Source organism: Mya arenaria, chromosome 5 (assembly GCF_026914265.1).
Source record: "Mya arenaria isolate MELC-2E11 chromosome 5, ASM2691426v1".
Lineage (NCBI taxonomy): Eukaryota > Metazoa > Mollusca > Bivalvia > Myida > Myidae > Mya > Mya arenaria.
The window spans coordinates 65,726,324-65,746,141 of record NC_069126.1 but is presented as its reverse complement, the minus strand read 5'-3'; the positions used below and the strand labels follow the sequence as shown (position 1 = coordinate 65,746,141).

The window sequence follows — 19,818 nt, the reverse complement described above, 5'->3', positions numbered from 1 at the left end:
GGCAAAACACTTTATCTATTGTATTAGTATACCACACACCATGCGTATGCGCTGTGTGTACTAATAAACTTTCCGGCACTGTCTGATACATTAAAATGTTACATTCTGTAGCATTTGGAGGTGGTGGTGTGTAAGCTTATTTATACTCGCACTCGGGCCTTCCACATTCGGCGAGTGCTCCGTTAAGAGTGTTAGTCATTTTAGGTTTTTGAAGCTTAGTGCACAGACAGAATGCAACCCTGGGTTAGAGCTACCCTGGTTCTTTAACGTGCACCAGCGTATAGCACTGTCACACGGGACCCCATTTTAACGCCCCGATTAGTATTTTTAGCGATGCGACGGGGAATCGAACCTGCGACCCCTGGATTGACAATCAAGTGTGTTACCACTAGACCACGGATCCGCCACGTAGCATTTGGACCGTATATATCACGATTATATAAACTCGTATGCGTGAATGTAAACATGTGTGTGATAACGTTGTGTAGCTTCAAGTTATAGTTATAAAATACTTATATGTTCATGTGTTTCTCTTTTTCTTCTTTCTTTTTTTGCGGCTATCTTTGTGATATTTGATGTCATTTTGGCCCAAAGCATGTATTTGCTGAAATTGAAACTATACCATAGCATGTCTTATTATCGCGTTCATCCAGTGTACAGTTGCTGGATGTAAGGTTTAAGATATGGACAGATGGAATAAGGTCTCACGGAAACAACGACAACAGCAATGATTATCTGGAGTATAATAACACATGTAACATGTGTAGGATAACAAACAAGAACAGAACAGAATAAAATTTATTTCGTTGAAACAGTTCTAAAAATGAAATAAGTAAAAAGAAAATTCTTGATCATTGATAAATTGTATTGTATGCATATATACAAGGCGATAGGTCATAGGATGTGACTTATAGATAGAAAGACAACTGAATGAATATAGAATAGCATTTGAGCAGTTAGGTTAACTATATGTCTATAACATGTCTTTAGTATTCGTATAGGTGCTATGGTGTTAATTCACATGTGCGAATCTATATCGTATTCGATAGGTCTCTCATAAACCAAATATCAAATTAACATCTAATAAATTCATATACATATACAAATCGTAAAAAACTAAACAAATAGTTTGTATCATGTAAAATAACTATGAAACATTGTAAACAAGAGGAGACAAGTTTAACCTGTATCATTTATGAATTCATACAATATTAAACTATGATTGTTGTAGGCACTGTATGCAATAAGTGATAATAATAATAATAATAATAACAACTTTATTTAACGAAGGTTACATACTAAGTGTACAATCATTACAGACATACTACTTATTTCCAGCATGGCCTTCACACAAAGAGTATTACAAAAACACATGTACTATACATATTAAGCAACATACAAAACATACAATCACACTATCACTATCATACATTTCTTCGACAAACACAACTCAGTTTAATATGATGATTATAAATTACAATAATTTCATACTGTAAATAATGTAGATATATTCAGTAAAACCACATTCAATCAATATATTTACATATTTGGTAGTATCCATTACAAGTTGTTGCAAGAATGTCATATACGTACATTAACACAATTCATGTAAACAATGAACTATTTATTATAATGTGATTTAAATAAAGTGTCAAGATTTTTTGTTCATGTGATAAAATTATTTTGCCAATAAGTAGCCTTTTAATGCATGTTTAAAGGCTGGTAGCTTATCTTGACATTTTATGTATGTAGGAAGATTATTCCAAATTTTCATTGCTTTATAGGCAAATGTATTTTTGATATACTAGTAGTTTGTTCTAGGTTTTACAACAAAAAGATCCTTGTTTTCTGAAGAACGCAAGTTATAGTGCTCATTTTTGGCAAATGTTAACAATTCTGTGAAGTACGAAGGAGTCAAACAATTCATGCTTTTGAAAACAAGTAATGAGAGATGATAATAGCACCTGTCTTCAAAAGATAGCAACCCAGACTGTTTGAACATGTTTCCACAGTGGCTAGTTCCCGACTTCATTATTAGCTTAATCGCTCTTTTCTGAATGTTAGTGATTTTTGTGGTATCTGAGGAATGTGTAAGTCCCCAGACACTACAACAGTACTCCATGTTTGACATGATATATGCATTATAATACAATGATTTTATCTCGTCTGTTAAATAATATGCTATTCTTCTTAAAAGTGCCAATTTTGAATTAAGCTTATTCACTACAGTCTTAACATGTGTATGCCATGACAATGTCTGATCAACATGCACCCCGAGGACCTTTTGACATTTCACGTTTTCTACTGACAATCCATCTATTGTACACTGGATGACTTGAGCAGGTCAACAGTATAGTAAAACATAAAACTTTATCAAAATGTGAGCATTGTTTGATTAAAAAAAAATATGATTATGAAATTATTTTTGCTAACTTAAGTCGCCTCTTTATACGGGCTACGCCGAATAAGTTTATCTAGTCTTAGATTTGATATGCTTTGTAATATCTTTATTATTTATCCCAACACCCACCATACACACAAAGCTACACGTTAAATGGCACTATTAAATAAAAGGATCATCGGATAGTATGATACAAATTAATATGATTATATAACACGTAGCAGACAACATATACACAGGCAATGGACGGCTGTCAGCATAAATTATAGAATACACCACGAGCAAAACATACACTTGGATGTAGCATAGGTGAAATATATGTGAACATGATTCATCTGCCTATATAGGAACTTAAAATTGAAGAAAACAATAGCATATTAAATTAGTCATTCAGATAATCATATACAAATAGTGACACTTTTTCAGATTTGTTTTAAACATATTTATACACATGACTATGTAGTTCTTGTGACCTACGCTGGCTTAAACTGGCTGTCAAACTTCTACTCATTATTTCATACCAAAAACCAACCTACTGCAACCGTGTTATAACAATAGGATTTCTTTTATTTAACATGAGTGACGGTATGCAAATTAGCTAAGTGATTATGAGCGAAAATGCCAAGACGAATGGATTTTAAAGCAAAAGAAAGACATGACTACACATGACTACACATAACTACACATGCCTTTACATAACTACACATGGCTACACATAACTACACATGACTACACATAACTACACATGACTACACATAACTACATATGGATGTTTCAACCTTTTAAGTATCATAACTAACAGATTCACACAGTGGTACATTCATCACTCAAATCAGATGCACAAAGTGAACATAACAATAACGCACACATTGCAATTCAAGCTAAGATATATAAAACAACCTTTGGAAAACACAAGTTAATATTATTGTCATCATTCTATAGACTGTATGGACCCAATTTATCAACGAAGGTATGCCCACGAATATTTCGTCATATTATTGTTCCCCATGAATTACTAAGTCAATGCCACAAACTAAACACACAATTTAACTGCCGTAATGAAATAAACCAAGACACTGGCCAATAGATTTTTCCCCAGCTTTTTAAGTTGAAGTGCTCCTTACAAAACTCGTTTCGAGAAAGTTTTTGTACGATACGTTTGTTGATAAAATGGTGGCCCTTCAATGGTGATTAGTGAAAATTAAACATAAAGTTAATAAAGGATCTTTATACACATTTCATAAAACAGAAAATTGTAATATAAAATACAAACAAATACTCTAAATTGTGAAAATCTATCAAAACAACTTCTCCCTTATGTCTGTCAAAACAAAAACATAGATATTCGTAAAAACATATTGTTCAACACACATTGATATCAGTAGGGGGCAGCAGGAGGCAGTGAGAAGGTATTCAGTGTCATCTGCTTACAGGACATCTCACACAGACGATACTTACACCTTCGATTGTTTAAACTCATTGATGTAATTTAACTCAGGTTCTGTAAATGTTGTTTTTTAAAAGCATTGCTCATGGTCAGAGAGCATGTTTACAACATACTGAATGGTTACATTTTTATTACGGTTACTTGTACTATTTTGTATCATGTCGACGGATTTCGTATTTTTCATTTGTGTACTGTTATCAGAAAAGTGTTTCCTTAATAATTTTCACCAGGTTTTGAGTTTGAAAGTCTGTGCACTTGTCATATAGACTAAGGAAACGCTCATCATCGGCGAACTTTTTCACTTCCGATTGCTTGCGCGTGCAGTAGATGGCGTCGTGAAACAACTCGTTCTCGCGAAGACGACGGGAGTCTGGATGCAGGACGTATAAGATCACGAGGTTTGCTGAAATGTTTTAAAAATATTCAAACTATTTGTCGATACATTATTTGAGAACTATTTTTTCATTGGATGCAAGTTTTTTCAATACTAGAGAATTTGCGAACATTTGCATGTATGTTCATGAAAGCAGAATGTAAAGTTGTGTATAAACCAACATTCATATACGAGAGTAGCTTATGCATCTACTATTGGAACGAACATATTGTATGAAAAGCATGACCGAATTTGGTAATATGTTCACAGCCTCTTATCAGAAGCATTTATAGTTATATTTAGTTGGTAAACACAAGTATTCGTATATGTCATTATTTTAAGTTTTTTTTTGTTTCGTATCATATGAAACATTTAGGTTATACTGATATTATAATGTTATTAATTAGGTGATTTCATATTGGCCCAGTTATTTGTCCGAGGTCAGCTTTATTTGCCTGAGCCCGAAAGGCAAATACTGCTGACCGAGGACAAATAACTGGGCCAATATGAAGTCACCTAATTAATAAGTATTTTATTAATTAACTAATACCATTTTGGTTTAAAACATTCTTGTAACTGACCATTAGTTCACATTGAAGCCGTATTCATCCCTTATAAATTTATGGTGTGACTTGACTTTGCTGATTTTGACATGCATCCTTAAAGTGACATTGCACATACCTATGAATTAAAGCACTGTACATTGTAAGGAAGCATGTCTTTTCGTCTTAATTTCGTAAATCGTTTGCCAAAACGTAAAATGTTTCACCTTTGTCGTCCATTTTGTCAGTGTACGAAATCATAATAGTCGTAAAAGCAACCAATGGGTGAAATACAACTGTAATATCAAACCGTACAAAGTGGTTCAATCATTCAATAGGTTCAAGTATTCCAAGTAGGTTTATACGAAGCACAAATCTTTCAAGACATTCGGAAAACGGAAAAAAATGGCTACCTTTAAAGAAAACTAGCATATTTCTCATACTAAGCGAGTTTCGACAGCCAATGAAATTGGCCCATTTCTCAAATCCTATATTAGGCGAATTTTGTAGCCAATCAAAACGGAGGAAACTCATATAAGCCGAGTTTGGTTGATATTGGCTGAGGTTGGTTGATATTGAGCGAGTTCTGGCATATATTGTCTTCAATTGCCTGATATTGGTACCGCAATTGTCTCTGTATCTCGTCAAATACGTAATAGTTGATTAATATTAACGGGTATTACGTGTATTTATATTACTAAATCTAAATCCTAAGCTTACCTCCCAACTTTTCAATAGCTGTTACAGTGCTTCGTTTTAAATCCCCGAGGCCTAGACCTGGTTCTTCTATGATCACGTGTCTACAAGAGTAATATTTATAAGAAAGTACATTAAACAAAACATATTATTATTACAGCTAGCCCATCTTTGTTCGCATATTAAATCTCTGTATTGCATTTGAAATTTGGAAACTATTCCTCATAAAAAGCCTAGAAGCTTTGACATGGTTAAACGCTCGCTTGTGATATACATAAATTATATTATATTCAAAATATAAACGATACTTAGCACCATACACAATGATTCGACGCATATACCTCTTGTACAATCATTTTGTAGAGATAGTCAATACAACTAATTTAACCGGTAAATCATGTATCGAAAATATGCAACTAATAGAAGTTACAAATTAATTTATTTAATTATGGTAAGTGACTATATGAGTAACATGTATTGTTTGAAATATATATTTATGAAATGTGAATATATCAAACAAGTCTTGGTTCGTGTACCTTTCATGAAATTCTGCAAACATGAAACATAGCTTCGAGTGTGGAATTCCAGGAATATCGTCATGATGACGAATGCGATATTGGGGAATCTGCTGCTGACGTAAATGATCTGGCAGGTGCTCGGAAATCTGAAGCATTACTTTGGTTATCACAGGCGCTACGTCACCATTGAAATATACTAAGCTGATCTCTGCTTCAAGCCCCCTGCGTTGTCTTAAGGATCGAGAAAAGTCGAGTTTATCCATCACCTGGAATAAAAGAAGAAGTGGAGTTTTAGGTTTGCAGAAATTTCTGTACAGAGCAAAAGTAACATGCCTACTTTTTCTAAGAACATCAACATCCCCAACATCAAGGGAGTTCCTTTGCAGGCCTATGGATCACAGAGTTTGTGTTTCTTTCAACTGGTTCATAGGGAGGCAACATGTGAAGTCTTTGTCATATAATACTCAATTTTATTAAACTCGTTCTTGGAATGTGTTAGTTAACCGTGTCAAAGGCTTGCTTACAAATACCTTACACTCTCGTTGAATACAATCGTGTTTTATCAGGGGACTCGCGACAGATCGCATATAACAGACCACAAATACATTAACTGCAGTTTTTATAAATTTTCTTTTAAAAATAAGTATGCTTTCACGTTATCTGTTAGAGAGCGGGAAAACCTAAGTGGGATATTCACCGGATATTTTGCATTTTTACCATAATTATATCAACACCACATACCGGTTATTTTAATCCATTTTTGCTGCGAAAAGTGCATGAAAAAGATCCAATATTTGGTATCATATTTATGCCACAATTTACATCTCATACTATATATATATATACTCATTAGGGTTTCAAGATGAGGGACATGTGTTGATTATCTGCCCAGGACATACCGCACTAGCCACATTCGGAACTCCTCGGCTATTTTCCTCGAAAACAACATCGGATGTATGGCGGTACATCAGTAGAAAAAGTTCGTATTTTATCAAATTTATTTATATCATTAATTAAATGCAATCTTTTAACTTGTATTTATTGATCGAAGTTCAAATTGATTGCCAATGAAGTGTTTAAGAATCCCAAGAGTTAAGTCATTACGTTTAACTGCTATATTAAATAACTACGCGATCTACTTGCAGCGGACTTAAACATACCGATTTCTGAGTATGTTAATCGTCCATATATACATCCGAAGCTGTTTTCGAGAAAAATGGGCGAGGAGTTCCGAATGGCCTAGCCAAGGATATGAATGGTCAGCGTCAGTTGATTCTTGAGTGAGCCAGATATATTTCTTGATGAAATTGAAAGTGTTCTAAACGCTATAATATTTTATTTTCAAAACAGCTTGACGGTCTCCACTAAGGTAATTTTAGTTCAAATTTAGTTTTATTTTATCCAAGGCATAACATTGAAATGGAATAACACAATTAAATAATAAAACAAATTATTAAAACTCAAAAAAATATATTATATATTGGGATACCTGAAAAGGCGATCTTGATGCACGGTGATTTCCGGTCATTTCCCCCGTCCCCGTGGCCCATTGTCCGGTCATTGCACTGGTTGACCGTGATTTGGTGACACAACAGAGCAAGACGACGAAATTGACGATCACCATCAGGCAAAGCAGCATGAAGGCCAGCATGAAAAAGTCTTGAAATAGGGGATAACGGAAATACATATCAGTATGAAAGCATAGCTGTGGACGTTTAAAAATAGAATACAGTAGCTGTGAACGTTTTAAAATGCTAAAACCCCTTGTCTGAAAATGACAAAAGTGTTAAAAATGAAAATCATAACTAGAGGGATTGGGCGTGTTCCATTGAATTGCAGATTCTATATCGAATAGATGAAAGCCTTACTTTAACACTACATCGACTTAAATTCACTGTAATGTTTTATTGTAAGATAATGTGTATTTATTATCTAACCTAAACAACCAACACTTGATCTTATCTTGGCCAAACGATACAATAAGAGCAGCGAAGAACACATTCATTCATAACATATAATTTGCTGAAAACACTAATCATACCTTTCCTTTATACATATTAAGTACGAGATAGACATACGATACGTTTGTAATAAACAGATAAAGGTATTGAGTACGAAAAAAGCGTTAGCAGACGAACATTGACAGCAGAGATTCAGAACATTTGTAAGCATACTTTTGTATTAGTAACATGGTTAACGTCGAGCACGTGACAGACAAAAGCGTTTTAAAACGTAAATTTAAAGCATAACGTTTGTATCAAACTTTTGTATCCATAACTAATTAACGTCAATCACGGGATCGACAGAAGCGTTTGCAGCCGAACATTCACAGCAGAGAAACATACAGTATGTATAATACCTTTGTATTCGTTACAGGTTAGTGTCGAGCAAGTGACCAATAGAAGCATATTTAAACGTAAATTCTAAGCATAACGTTTGTATCATATTTTTGTATTCATAACAAATAAACGGCGATCACGTGATCGACAGAAGCGTTTGCAGCCGAACATTCACCGCAGGGAAGCATAAAGTTTGCAACATACTTTTGTAATCGATACAGATGAACGTCAATCACGTGATCGACAGAAGCGTTGGAGCCGAATATTCACAGCAGGGAAGCATACCATTTGTAACATACTTTTGTATTCGATACCGATTAACGTCGAGCCCTTTATCGACAGAAGCGTTTGCAGCCGAACATTCACAGCAGGGAAGCATAAAGTTTGCAACACACTTTTGTAATCGATACATATTAACGTCAATCACGTGATTGACAGAAGCGTTTGCAGCCGAATATTCACAGCAGGGAAGCATAAAGTTTGCAACATACTTTTGTATTCGATACCGATTAACGTCAATCACGTGATCGACAGAAGCGTTTGCAGCCGAACATTCACAGCAGGGAAGCATACCGTTTGTAACATACTTTTGTATTCGATACCGATTAACGTCGAGCCCTTTATCGACAGAAGCGTTTGCAGCCGAATATTAAAAAGCTTAACGTATGTTTAATATATTTCTATTCACAGAGCTTTCTTTCGAAGGTTTTTGGGTCCGATATGAGGCCTCTTTTCCCAAGTCAAGGAATACACCTTTCCCCCCAAATTATGGTTATAATTACCCTCCATAATCTAGTTTTTGAACAACATAATTGCAGGTCAAATCTGAATAAAAATCATTTATTATTGGCACTACATTATGTACTGTATTTTGATACATGTATATTACATCAATTTACATTAAACTGTTTAAACTGTAAAAAAAACCCCGATGCATAACCCTTTTAAAGGGCCTTGGCACCAATCCCCTATTGCAGAAAAACAGTTCTGATACATTACAGATAAATGAGCTGAGAGTGAGGTAAGCACAAGCGTTTCCAGACGAACATTCGCAGCAGCAAAGTTTAACGTTTGTATCTTACCTTTGTTGAAGGTGTTGGGCAATATTACATCGATAATCGCTTTATGGTAGCTCACATTGCTCGTGACATTAGCTAACTGATTTTCCAACTTTACTTTAATTTTTTCAATTTCAACTCGAACGCTATCTAACGTTTCGCTGATGTTTGCTTTAAACTTATCTAGCTTCTCGTCAAACTCGTTTTGAAGACTGGTCCGTGTTGTTTCAACAAAAATTTTCAAAGAATCTTCCGTTGCTTTAATGTTTTTTTCAACCCTTTCCTTCATCTCCGAAACATTATCCTTTTCTTTTTTTATCTCTTCCTGCACGAGCAAAATGTCGTCTTTATTTTCCTTTCTGAACGTAGCCAAGTTTTCTTCAATGCTAGTTGTCTTTTCTTGCAAACTTTTTAACTGATTGGTCGTTTCGCTGACATGTTGGGTATAGCTGTCTTTGACTATTTTTACCTGATCAATCAGAGTTTTAAACTGTGATTGACATTCCTTTTGAAGATCGTCAATGTTATGTTGTAGTCGCGTGTTATTGGCATCGAAATGTTTCTGAGTATTGACCACTTCCTCTTTAACACTGATTCTTTGTGTTTCACCTCCTTCATCCTCTTCATTAATCCACAACTGGTCTTCCATATCAGCTATCCTTTTACTAAGTGAGCTGTTCGTTTCGACAAAGGTGAGGTTTAAATCTTTTAAATCTGATTTCAAAGTTTCTGAATTGCGTTCCAGGTATGTTTTTGTTTCTGCATCTCTTTTTTTAAGCTCGGTACTCATATCTTGTTTCTGATTCTCTAAATTAGTTCTGAGTTCTAATAGTGATATTTCAATATCACCTCTTATCGAACTATTCATTTTAGAAACCTCTTGCCTGATATGGTCAGTAGAATTGCTTAGGTCGTCAAAGTGACCATTCAACTGTTTTATATTACTATTCAGACTAGCTTTTGTTTGTTCATCTAGTTGTTCAAGCGTGGTTTTTATTTCTCGTGTTTGATTCTCTAAATTAGTTCTGAGTTCTGATATTGAAATATTAATATCACCTCTTATCGAACTATTCATTTTAGAAACCTCCTGCTTGACATGGTCAGTAGAATTGCTTTGTTCGTCCAAAGTATCATATAACTTTTTAATATCACCTTCTGCTTTATTAAAATTATTAGAAATGACTTCAACCTTTTCCTGAATACTTTTATTCAAACGTTCATTGACTGACTCCAATTCGACAGAAATTTGTCTAAACATTGTCTCATTGAACCCAGCAATTCTGTCGTCGACATGTTTCTCCAAATTAGTTGTTGTTGTGAATATATTTGTAAAATTAAGAATGTCTTTTAGAAGACATGCTGCTTGTTTAAATGAATAACAAGCGTTCTCCGCATACATTCCTTTCTTGCACAGTACTTGGCTCTCCGTACAGTCCTCTGCGAAATGTTCTGACGTACTGATTTGCAACAAGAGTGCCATCAAAATTGTGCTAATTAGTATTATAATGTTCTTAAATTCCATTGTTTTCGTTTTGATCTGAAAGATAGAATACTGAAAATATTTTACGTCTTTACCCATTTAGTTTTCAGTGAATTTACATCACGTCAACGTTGAAATATATCACTAATGATTTAAAGATGCACTTTTACTCCCAAATAAGATTTACCACAAATAGTAAAATTGTTTTATTATTGCAAAAAGGATGAATAAATGTCGAAAATAATGGTTCTTATAAAGGATACCCAGTTAAATTTGAAAGAGTGAGCATAAAACACGGTATTTCTACATAGTGAGACTATAGTAGACCACAGTATATCGTTTACCATTCACCAATCATTTACTGTTTTTTCAGCTATAAAATACACGGTTGCAATCTTGTGATCAGAACTTAATATTTTCCATAAATGAATTATTTTGTAAGAAGTTTAAGGTTTATCAGTCAAAATTGATGTTTATCATACATGTGTTTGTATTTATTTTGAATAAAAGTGTCAAATCCTGAAATCATTGGGTTAATAAAAATCTCTATGTGAAGTGACATTCGATTTATATCTAGCTCACGACTGGTTGTGCAGCGTAAGGGAAAGTTTGAGTATTGAAGGCGAAACACAAAACAGATAATTATAGCTCATGAAACATGAGAATGTAAACAAACATACCATAACAGGCGCGTAGCTAGGGCCAAGTTGGGCCGATTACGCTGGTCGATGGCAGACGGCATATAATCCCTTTCACCCCATACCCCCTTCGGTTTTTATTTAAAATACGGGGGTTTTGGTATGACAAAAACTTGGACCTGTAAAAATTTCATTGAATACGCAACTGCGTATTTGCGTAGTCAGCTATGCGCCTGCATACTTACATAATCAATATAGAAGTGGCTCGGATAGGCATATATATATATATATATCTTAAAATCCAACATTTATCATGTTAAGTTACCCTTTCAACACTATTAAAATTCGATTCATATTGTATGAAATAATTATGGTCTACGATTCAGTTTTGTACATGTAAGTTCATGTAATGCATGTAGAGGTTTCGGTTACAACTGCACATGTACTGTGTCTGTGGAAGGTTCGAACACTATGCATATATATTACTGTCACACAGTGTATGTTTACATAATACGCAAAACGAGTACACTCAAACTAAAGAAAAGAAACTAACGGAGCATGATTTGATTTGGATCTAAAAATAACATACCAGATTGTTGACGTGGCTCTGGGCGCTTTACTTTCGATTTCCCTATACAAAGCATGAGCGTTAAACAAGTTTAAAAGAAATCCACACATTTCGGTTTACCAACTCGTTATATCCCACAATGTACTCGTGGTTAAATGGTTAAAAGCTACCAAACTGTTTTAAGCTCGCACTGTTCATGTTTGTTAACTATTAAAATGATTTGAGAATTGGATTCTTAAACACAGCATACAATTCAGCAGTAAACATTTCGTGTTTATCTCCCTTTGACCGTTTGTTGTATGTTTTCATGCGGATGGAGACAAACATATATTGATCGGCGCATGGTTATTTTTGTACTGTGTATTTTGGTCAAAATGGCAAATGAAATAGGTAGGTTAATGAATAGGTATTTATTGGAAAACTTGTTATGCTGTATCTGTTTAATGTCTTTAAAATTCACTTAGTGTGGATATGGCTTTATCGAGTAAACCCCACGTTTGTTATACATACGTATAAACATTTAAATCGCATTGCTTATGTATACATAACATAACATAAACATAACATAAGTTTTATTAGCATTAATGTTGTGGCAACATCATAGCCATACAAAAGATAACATACAATGAAATACAGTGGTACAGTACACAAGAACACAAACTTTTACACAGAAGAAGAGTGAACATTTAATTTCCACCTCTGTTGCAAAATGCACATGTATGTGTATCAGAATATCAAAACAATGTGCATTAAATCGAAAGTACATCCTTTGATGCTATCGCGCACAATTAAGAAGTAATAATTGCAATTTTAATAATCGTGGGTTATTAACAGAGGCGGTTTTAGACGGTTATTGAAGTTTAAAGAGGCGTACTTAATGGCTCTTTAAAATTTGGCAAAGGGGTTAAAGTATTTATCCTCTATGATAATTTAAATAAAAATATTAGGAGGAAATGGTGCATTTTGGTTAAATTCATGCGCACTTTTTTGACCATATTTACATGGATTGTTTACTTGGGAAATTTTAAGAGAAGGAGGTGGCGGATGGTGCCCCCTCCCCCTAAAAAACAACAACGAACAAAACAAACACAACATTTATTATGAGTTATATTACATTTATATAAGACTATTTGATATATAGCGATTTAAAAGATTTTTTGTCTATGTTTTGTAAAATACAATTCATATTTGCTTTAACTGTCGCTTTATGCACCAGTCAATTGTAACCACGATCCCCCACCCCCCTAGTTCCGGGGAATAGTGGGGACTTTGAATTTCGGTCCAGCCAAACCCGGGTAAAATCCTTACCTTCGGGGACAAACTGCTGGTAAATTCCCCGCCAAATGCCCCCGCACTCGAGGGACCCTAGGTAAGGCCCATCCCCCGCTATTTTTGGTGCGAAGACATAACCACCGCATTCACCCGGCACTGCGGGGCCACCTGGAAGGTTAAAACACGGCCCATTTCCCCGGCTATCCCCGGCATAGCCCCGGACCTAGGGGGTGGGGGAGAGGGCGTGGTAACAATTGACTGGTGCACAAAGAAATGTGCGCGCAAAAACGGATGTCTCCAAGTAGCATTTAAATATAACCCATTAAAATTACAACAATTACAACAGCTTATTTTGTGGACATCCTCTGTTGACCACAACCTTGGTATTTACCTGTGGAACAGGTACAAATGTTATAATAAGTGTATTAATGACATTTGTCAAGAAATTAGCATCAACACAAAAAACGCTGACTATATATCTCATGTCGTTGAAGATAAGGAAGAACGACAGAAAGAAAGAAAGTTTATTCAAAAGAAATATACTACACAATACATATTTGAAACAGGCCCATATGACATGTGATCAAATTAATGTAATACAATGGGTTAGAACTTTGTTAAAGTTAACAACACGATTAACGACATAGTTGTTACCTTTTAATACACCTGTTGAAGATGTACTCATGTATTTAAATAAACACAGCTGAAACAGTTTTCTCTACTCTTGCTAGGAATACTGTAGATCATAAGCGTATATGTGAAACTGACATAGGAATATTGATTTGAAAGTTAACAACGATCACGTTCACAACGTTGTTAACTTAAACAAAGTTCTGAACAATCCGCCCATTGTCTTATATATATATATATATACATGTATCGCTGAGCATAATTATAAATAGTTTTATTCATATCACAATGTAACAACCATATCTCTATAAACATGTTTTCTAAAGATATCAAGTATGAATTGCTTTTGTTTATCTATGAAAGGTATAACTTGTACATACATATTCGATTAAGAAAACCAGGCCCATGATCAAATGTGTATGCTAAATATGTTCGTAAGTCAAAATATCTTTAGCGAACAAATAAATGATTAAACAAATAAACATATTATAAGACAACAGCTTTATCTTTAATCTAGATAATAATAATAATAATAATAATAATAATAATAATAATAATAATAATAATAATAATAATATGTTTATAATAACAAGAAGACGCCTATGTTGGAAGAAGTTTGAATGAGTTCTTTACTCTTAAATTGTTAGTTATTTATTATATTATTAGACGCTGCAATGTTAACATATATGAAACACATATTAATCTTAACGGCCTCGTAGCTGAAAGTTGAAAGGCTAATATTTTCGTCTGTGCACAAATCATATGCTATTTGGTATCGATAATTGATGTAAAGTGAGTTAAACAAGTAATTTAAAGGTAAAACGATTCATTTTGCGCAGCTATCTACTCGTTTTACCTTTAAACAGCAATCTTAACTTGTCTAAACATGTTGAAGTATGATCCGTTTAAAGTAGAAGTTTTACCATGTTAATATTAGAGTTGTCGCGAGGGTCTTCTTTTCCCTGTTCATGTATTAAACTACCAGTAAAAGTCATGCTTGACTTAAAATCACATGAGAATCAATGAATTTACGTGCAGACTGACATTCACTAAAACGCATTCATCGTGATTTTGTACTTCCTTTATTTGTAACATCGTTTACAAGTAACAGTTAGATGGCATAACATTTTATTTTAATGGTTACGAATAGTCGGAGTGAGCGTAGCGAACGAGCCCTTTTTATCATTACAATATTACTTTAGGCCATCTAACTGTCTTAAAGTACTATCTTATTGGCTGACACATCGTCAACGCAAAATCTGACGCAGGGACTGTGTATGGGATGAGTGGCAGAAGGCAGAACTTTAAACAGTCGCAAAAGTTAGAATTCCTTCCTAGTGCTTCATGTTTGCCTATCTACAAGTTCATTAGCTGTAAATGTAGGCTGTATGCTCACTGGAGGTTCTAGACTGGAGGTTGTACTTTGAGTGTAAATATGATGAATTGAACCACGTTTGCACACGTGTGACGCTTTAAACGTTCAAACCTCACATACATAAATGGCATAGAACGCTCAAAGGGTCCACACGTTGATATACCAGTTATGGTTTGCTTCTTCCCTATTATCTTCCTATCCAAGCTGAGTTTGTTAATTAATGCTATAAAGATGTGATATGGACTTAATCCGGCGGATACAGCATACACGACTACACGAATATTTGCGTATAACATCTCTATAATCTTCCAATTAACACTAATTTTGTTTATCAATCATACTCTAATTTAGATAGAGGACCGACAGATTCCGACGATTACAACTTACATGACGAAAATGAGCAGTTGCTTGAAACTGTGGTTCGGTACAGCAGCCTTGCAACCCGAAAGAAACCGGAAACACTCTTGCTCTTTGGATTATCTGGTTCGGGAAAGACCTCTATTGTTAACACGATCTTCAATGAATTGACTGGTATACCTGAATCAGCTTTACAGGCTGGCTCTGGTAGCACCCAGTCTAAAACACTTGACTTCAAGTGGTGCGTAAGATTTATTCTTCCTTTTGTGTAGGTTTTGATATACTATGATTTAAATGGTTAAGATGTTAATGAAACATAAATATCGTGTTCTCACTAGATATGATAAAACAGTGTTAAAACATATATTCTTATATCAATCGAATGTCCTCGCTCGCCGATTTGCGCTATATGGCTACGTCTAATGTATAGCTTGTAAAATTTTGGTTCATTTAACATGTTTACAATTTGTATAAACCCTTACATCCATTGAACACTTAACGCATAATAAACATGTTGAAATATGTTTAAACAGACCTATAGAGAGATTGTTTCCTTTATTTAAAACGTATAATCTGCTTCTTAGTATACCCTTTACCCCCCCCCCCCCCCCCTCCACCTCTTGATATAAATTTCGGGACTTTGTGGGAGTTGCGTCTCTCAACTTTATTCGCATGTAGCTACAAATTTTTTATCTATTATATGACATACACACATGCAACGTCAAAGATATGTTGGCTAGCATGAGCTGTTGTGCACCGGAATAAAAATGAAATAACAATGGAATAACAATAAAATAACAACGGAATGACAATTAAATATCAATAACAAAACAATGTAATAACAATAAAATAAAATAAAAATGAAATAACAAACGGAATAACAATGACATGAACATGGAATATCTTGTATGTTATAAATTGGGGTACCGCCTTGGAATGGTCAATACCACCGGGGGCTTCCTCCAGTCTATTTTTTCCATGAATATTTTCAAAGATGTCCTTCATTTACCTTAATATACTCTATTTCATAGGTATGTCAATTGTGGGATACTCCAGGAAAATATAATCGATTCTGACCTTCAATCAAAAATTGGTGCAATCATCGGCAATCTTCCAAACATCATTGACTGCGCTGGGAAGGGCAACGTTAACGACGAACAAACCAAAGAGATATTGAGGCATACGCTCACAGGTGCTGTACTGTTTTGCAATACAGTTGTACATTATTATTGATCTAATAGCAATACTCATAACAAGGTTGAAGGGTGGACTTATATTGTAAATGTTTGCAATAATCAATAGACTCTATAATTATTGCGGACTCATTTAATTAATATCTTAACATTAAAAACATTTACAACTTCAGGTCGCATCCCACCAGGGACAAGCATAGCTGCTTTGGAGGAATTGCAAAACAAAAAAGGAGTTGGTTGCTTAAATGTGGTGCTTCCGCCATGCAATCCTGAATGGGCGGTCACAAAGATCATATTTGTACAATCGGCAGCGGACTCAATCCCAGAACAACTACTCGATATGTTGCATGACGTTCTGTCAGAACACGACGATCGTTTGCAAACGAAATGTGAGTGTGCAGCTTCAATTAATTATTCAGTTTATTTGTGCATTGCGAAATTCCGTCCACAAAGAACATTTGAATATCAATAATGCTCATAATAAGCGTAAATTATCATGACTAAACCGCTTACAAATCTGCACTTGAAAGCAAGAATGCACCAAGGTGATTTTAAGTGTTTATAATGCCTTTCTTTGTTAGCTATTGACAAGCATTGATATGTTTTAACTTGGCATGAATATTTAATCCCGAACAGCCTATATTAGACCACAAGCAGTTTCGACCGACCCAGAAAAACTATGTAAAATACTTCTATTGCGCGTGCCTTCCAGTAAAACCCGCTGTGATTGTTTACCAAAACAGCAGAACTATCAGAAAACTTCATGTGAAAAAATACAAATTCAAATGTTGATAAAAATTTAAGTTTTACTTAAAACAATTAGTCATGTTTTACTAATGCCAAATTGAACCATTGATTTAGAATGATTTCACGTATATACCACTGACTTATTTCGTCTATCATATTTTAAATATATACTAGGATCAAAACCCTATGCCCTACAACATTCTTAGTATAGTGCAAAAACGCGTCAAAATGTTTTGCTTATACTTATGTTGATGAAATTTATCTACAGGTTACTTAACTGAAATATAATTGGACGCTCAGTTATCATTACTTAATACTTATTGCAGTCTAGGCAGGTCATACAGAGTGAGGCTTGGGTTACCAGGGTTCAGGATGGGTGCATTTATCCTTTTTTATAACGTGAAAGCCATAAGAAGGGGTGATGCATTCCTTTGCCACTCTTGTGGACGGTGATCAGTTACTATATAGTGACTCCTTGGCAATTTTGTAAATATTGTTATCTTAATGTTACTTGAAATATTTAAAACAAGTTATACAACCTGAAAATGAAGTTGTGAAGTATAGAAAAAGGTCATGGTCGAAAACAGGTTGTAAAGGAGGCCAAATTACTACATGTGACAGCCGCTATTTTGGATGCAAAATGAAAACAACAGACGATTGATACGGATCTTATTTTTGGGGGGCTTTCAAAGATGAATGATACACACAAACATTTTTTGTTATCTCTGTATTAGTTATTATGCAAATGAAAATAACCCTTATGCAGTCGAACAGAAGTCGTTCCGGGATACATTACATCGAAACATGTATATTGACTTCGTGTTTTTTTTGTTTTTTTTAGTCAAGGCAAGCCTATTTACGGTAATTACCAAACACGACCTGGTTAAAGAGGCAGGAAGGGATCTATACGGAAGTGATCAAGATGCCACCATCACGGCTGAAGATTTCCAAGACAAGAAAGACAAGCTAGCTACTGCTCTAGGGATAAAGAACAATGTCGGCGACAACTGCATTCCATGGGCAAGCTATAGCGACACAGTCCGTATGCCGTCTCCAAAGGTCCAAAACTCCGTCTTGAAGCTACTTCGACAAATCCAGTGTCCAAAACCAGTGGAGCACACAGGCGTGCCTTTGCCAAGGATAACTCTGCTTCAATCGTGGCGACTGAATCTAAATGCGTTTTTTACCACTAGTTCATGTCGAACTTACGTTCTCATTTTTGTTATCTGTACTCTGGTTGCAGCCTTCTTATGGCTCATTGCAAAAGTGCATGAAAGCCCAAATACAAGTTCTATTGTAAATCATGCGACTGGTGAGCAAATCAATTCTACAGGAACGCAATAAAACTTAATTTTTATTTCCAAAAGTGTGTCAAAGCCCTCATAGGGTTATTACTGTACATCGTGCGACCAGTGAGCAAACCAATTCTACAGGAAAAAAAACAAAACGTTTTAGTTTTGTCACGTGATCGCGTCCCGGTAGTTATCAAAATATACAGGTTGTCTTTCTGTTGTTTTTTCACGATTGCTTCGACGTTCTTATTTTATTTCATAACTGCCTTGGTTACTAAACTTTGATATTTTGAAACAAAATAGTGACCATTTTTTAAATAGGAGGTTATCTTAAACTTCGATATCATCGGAACAAATGGTTGTTTTAGTTTTTGTCTCCCGGTCCTTAACCCCGTACTTAAAAAAAGGTTTATGTTATGAGTTTGCAAATGATTTTATCCTTGTAGTCGATCAAATAAATGCCATGATGATAATAACGAACTGTGATAGATCGAGTAGTGTATATTCATATGCTTAAAATGTATCCGTAAGACTCTTTCATTTTACTCGTTCCACAATGTACAAATGTACCTTCATCATTAGGTAATACGTATGCCTATGGCGCAGGTACAATTGTGCAATTGTCAGTCTGTATAATTGATTTCTTAATTGTATAGAACTGTCTTGTGTGATTGAATTGTATGAAACTATTGTGTATGAATGTTCTTTCGTGATATTTTCCTTTAATAGCATTAATACCATGAAGTCCTAAAGATAGGTTTGATATTTGTATTTAAATTTTACTTTGCGTTGTATATAAATGTCATTTATCGTATTAATTTTTAAATAAAATGTATGCCGAGATGTTTTACTTATAAGTTCTGTCCTATTTGCATACTTGCCCGAAATGGGG

At 34.7% G+C, this 19,818-nt stretch overlaps 2 protein-coding genes across 3 annotated transcripts; one reads left to right on the top strand and one right to left on the bottom strand.

Moving 5' to 3' along the window:
• Positions 1 to 784: 784 nt before the first annotated feature.
• On the bottom strand, positions 785 to 12,332 carry LOC128234285 (uncharacterized). 2 transcript variants are annotated; one of them, XM_052948444.1, is made up of 7 exons: positions 12,082 to 12,332; positions 11,535 to 11,671; positions 9,399 to 10,911; positions 7,467 to 7,636; positions 5,996 to 6,243; positions 5,484 to 5,563; positions 785 to 4,251 (listed from the first exon to the last, which is right to left on the bottom strand). In XM_052948444.1, exons 2-7 carry the CDS (start codon positions 11,535 to 11,537, stop codon positions 4,046 to 4,048), a joined length of 2,220 nt encoding a protein of 739 aa, XP_052804404.1. In that variant the 5' UTR covers positions 11,538 to 11,671; positions 12,082 to 12,332; the 3' UTR covers positions 785 to 4,045. The 2 variants fall into 2 exon arrangements, with proteins under 2 accessions (XP_052804404.1, XP_052804405.1); XM_052948445.1 differs by lacking the exon at positions 11,535 to 11,671.
• On the top strand, positions 12,312 to 19,776 carry LOC128234287 (uncharacterized). Its single transcript, XM_052948446.1, has 5 exons — positions 12,312 to 12,450; positions 15,689 to 15,935; positions 16,726 to 16,886; positions 17,061 to 17,276; positions 18,476 to 19,776. Exons 1-5 carry the CDS (start codon positions 12,360 to 12,362, stop codon positions 18,976 to 18,978), a joined length of 1,218 nt encoding a protein of 405 aa, XP_052804406.1. The 5' UTR covers positions 12,312 to 12,359; the 3' UTR covers positions 18,979 to 19,776.
• The last annotated feature ends 42 nt before the right edge of the window (positions 19,777 to 19,818 follow it).

Coding starts and splice junctions, on each gene's coding strand:
- LOC128234285 (XM_052948444.1), bottom strand. Junction 5,564..5,995: donor TTTGCAGAATTTCATGAAAG/GTACACGAACCA, acceptor TTACTCTTGTAG/ACACGTGATCATAGAAGAAC. Junction 4,252..5,483: donor AGCTATTGAAAAGTTGGGAG/GTAAGCTTAGGA, acceptor AAAACATTTCAG/CAAACCTCGTGATCTTATAC.
- LOC128234287 (XM_052948446.1), top strand. CDS start 12,360: ATGTTTTCATGCGGATGGAGACAAACATATATTGATCGGCGCATGGTT. Junction 12,451..15,688: donor CAAAATGGCAAATGAAATAG/GTAGGTTAATGA, acceptor ACTCTAATTTAG/ATAGAGGACCGACAGATTCC. Junction 15,936..16,725: donor AAAACACTTGACTTCAAGTG/GTGCGTAAGATT, acceptor TCTATTTCATAG/GTATGTCAATTGTGGGATAC.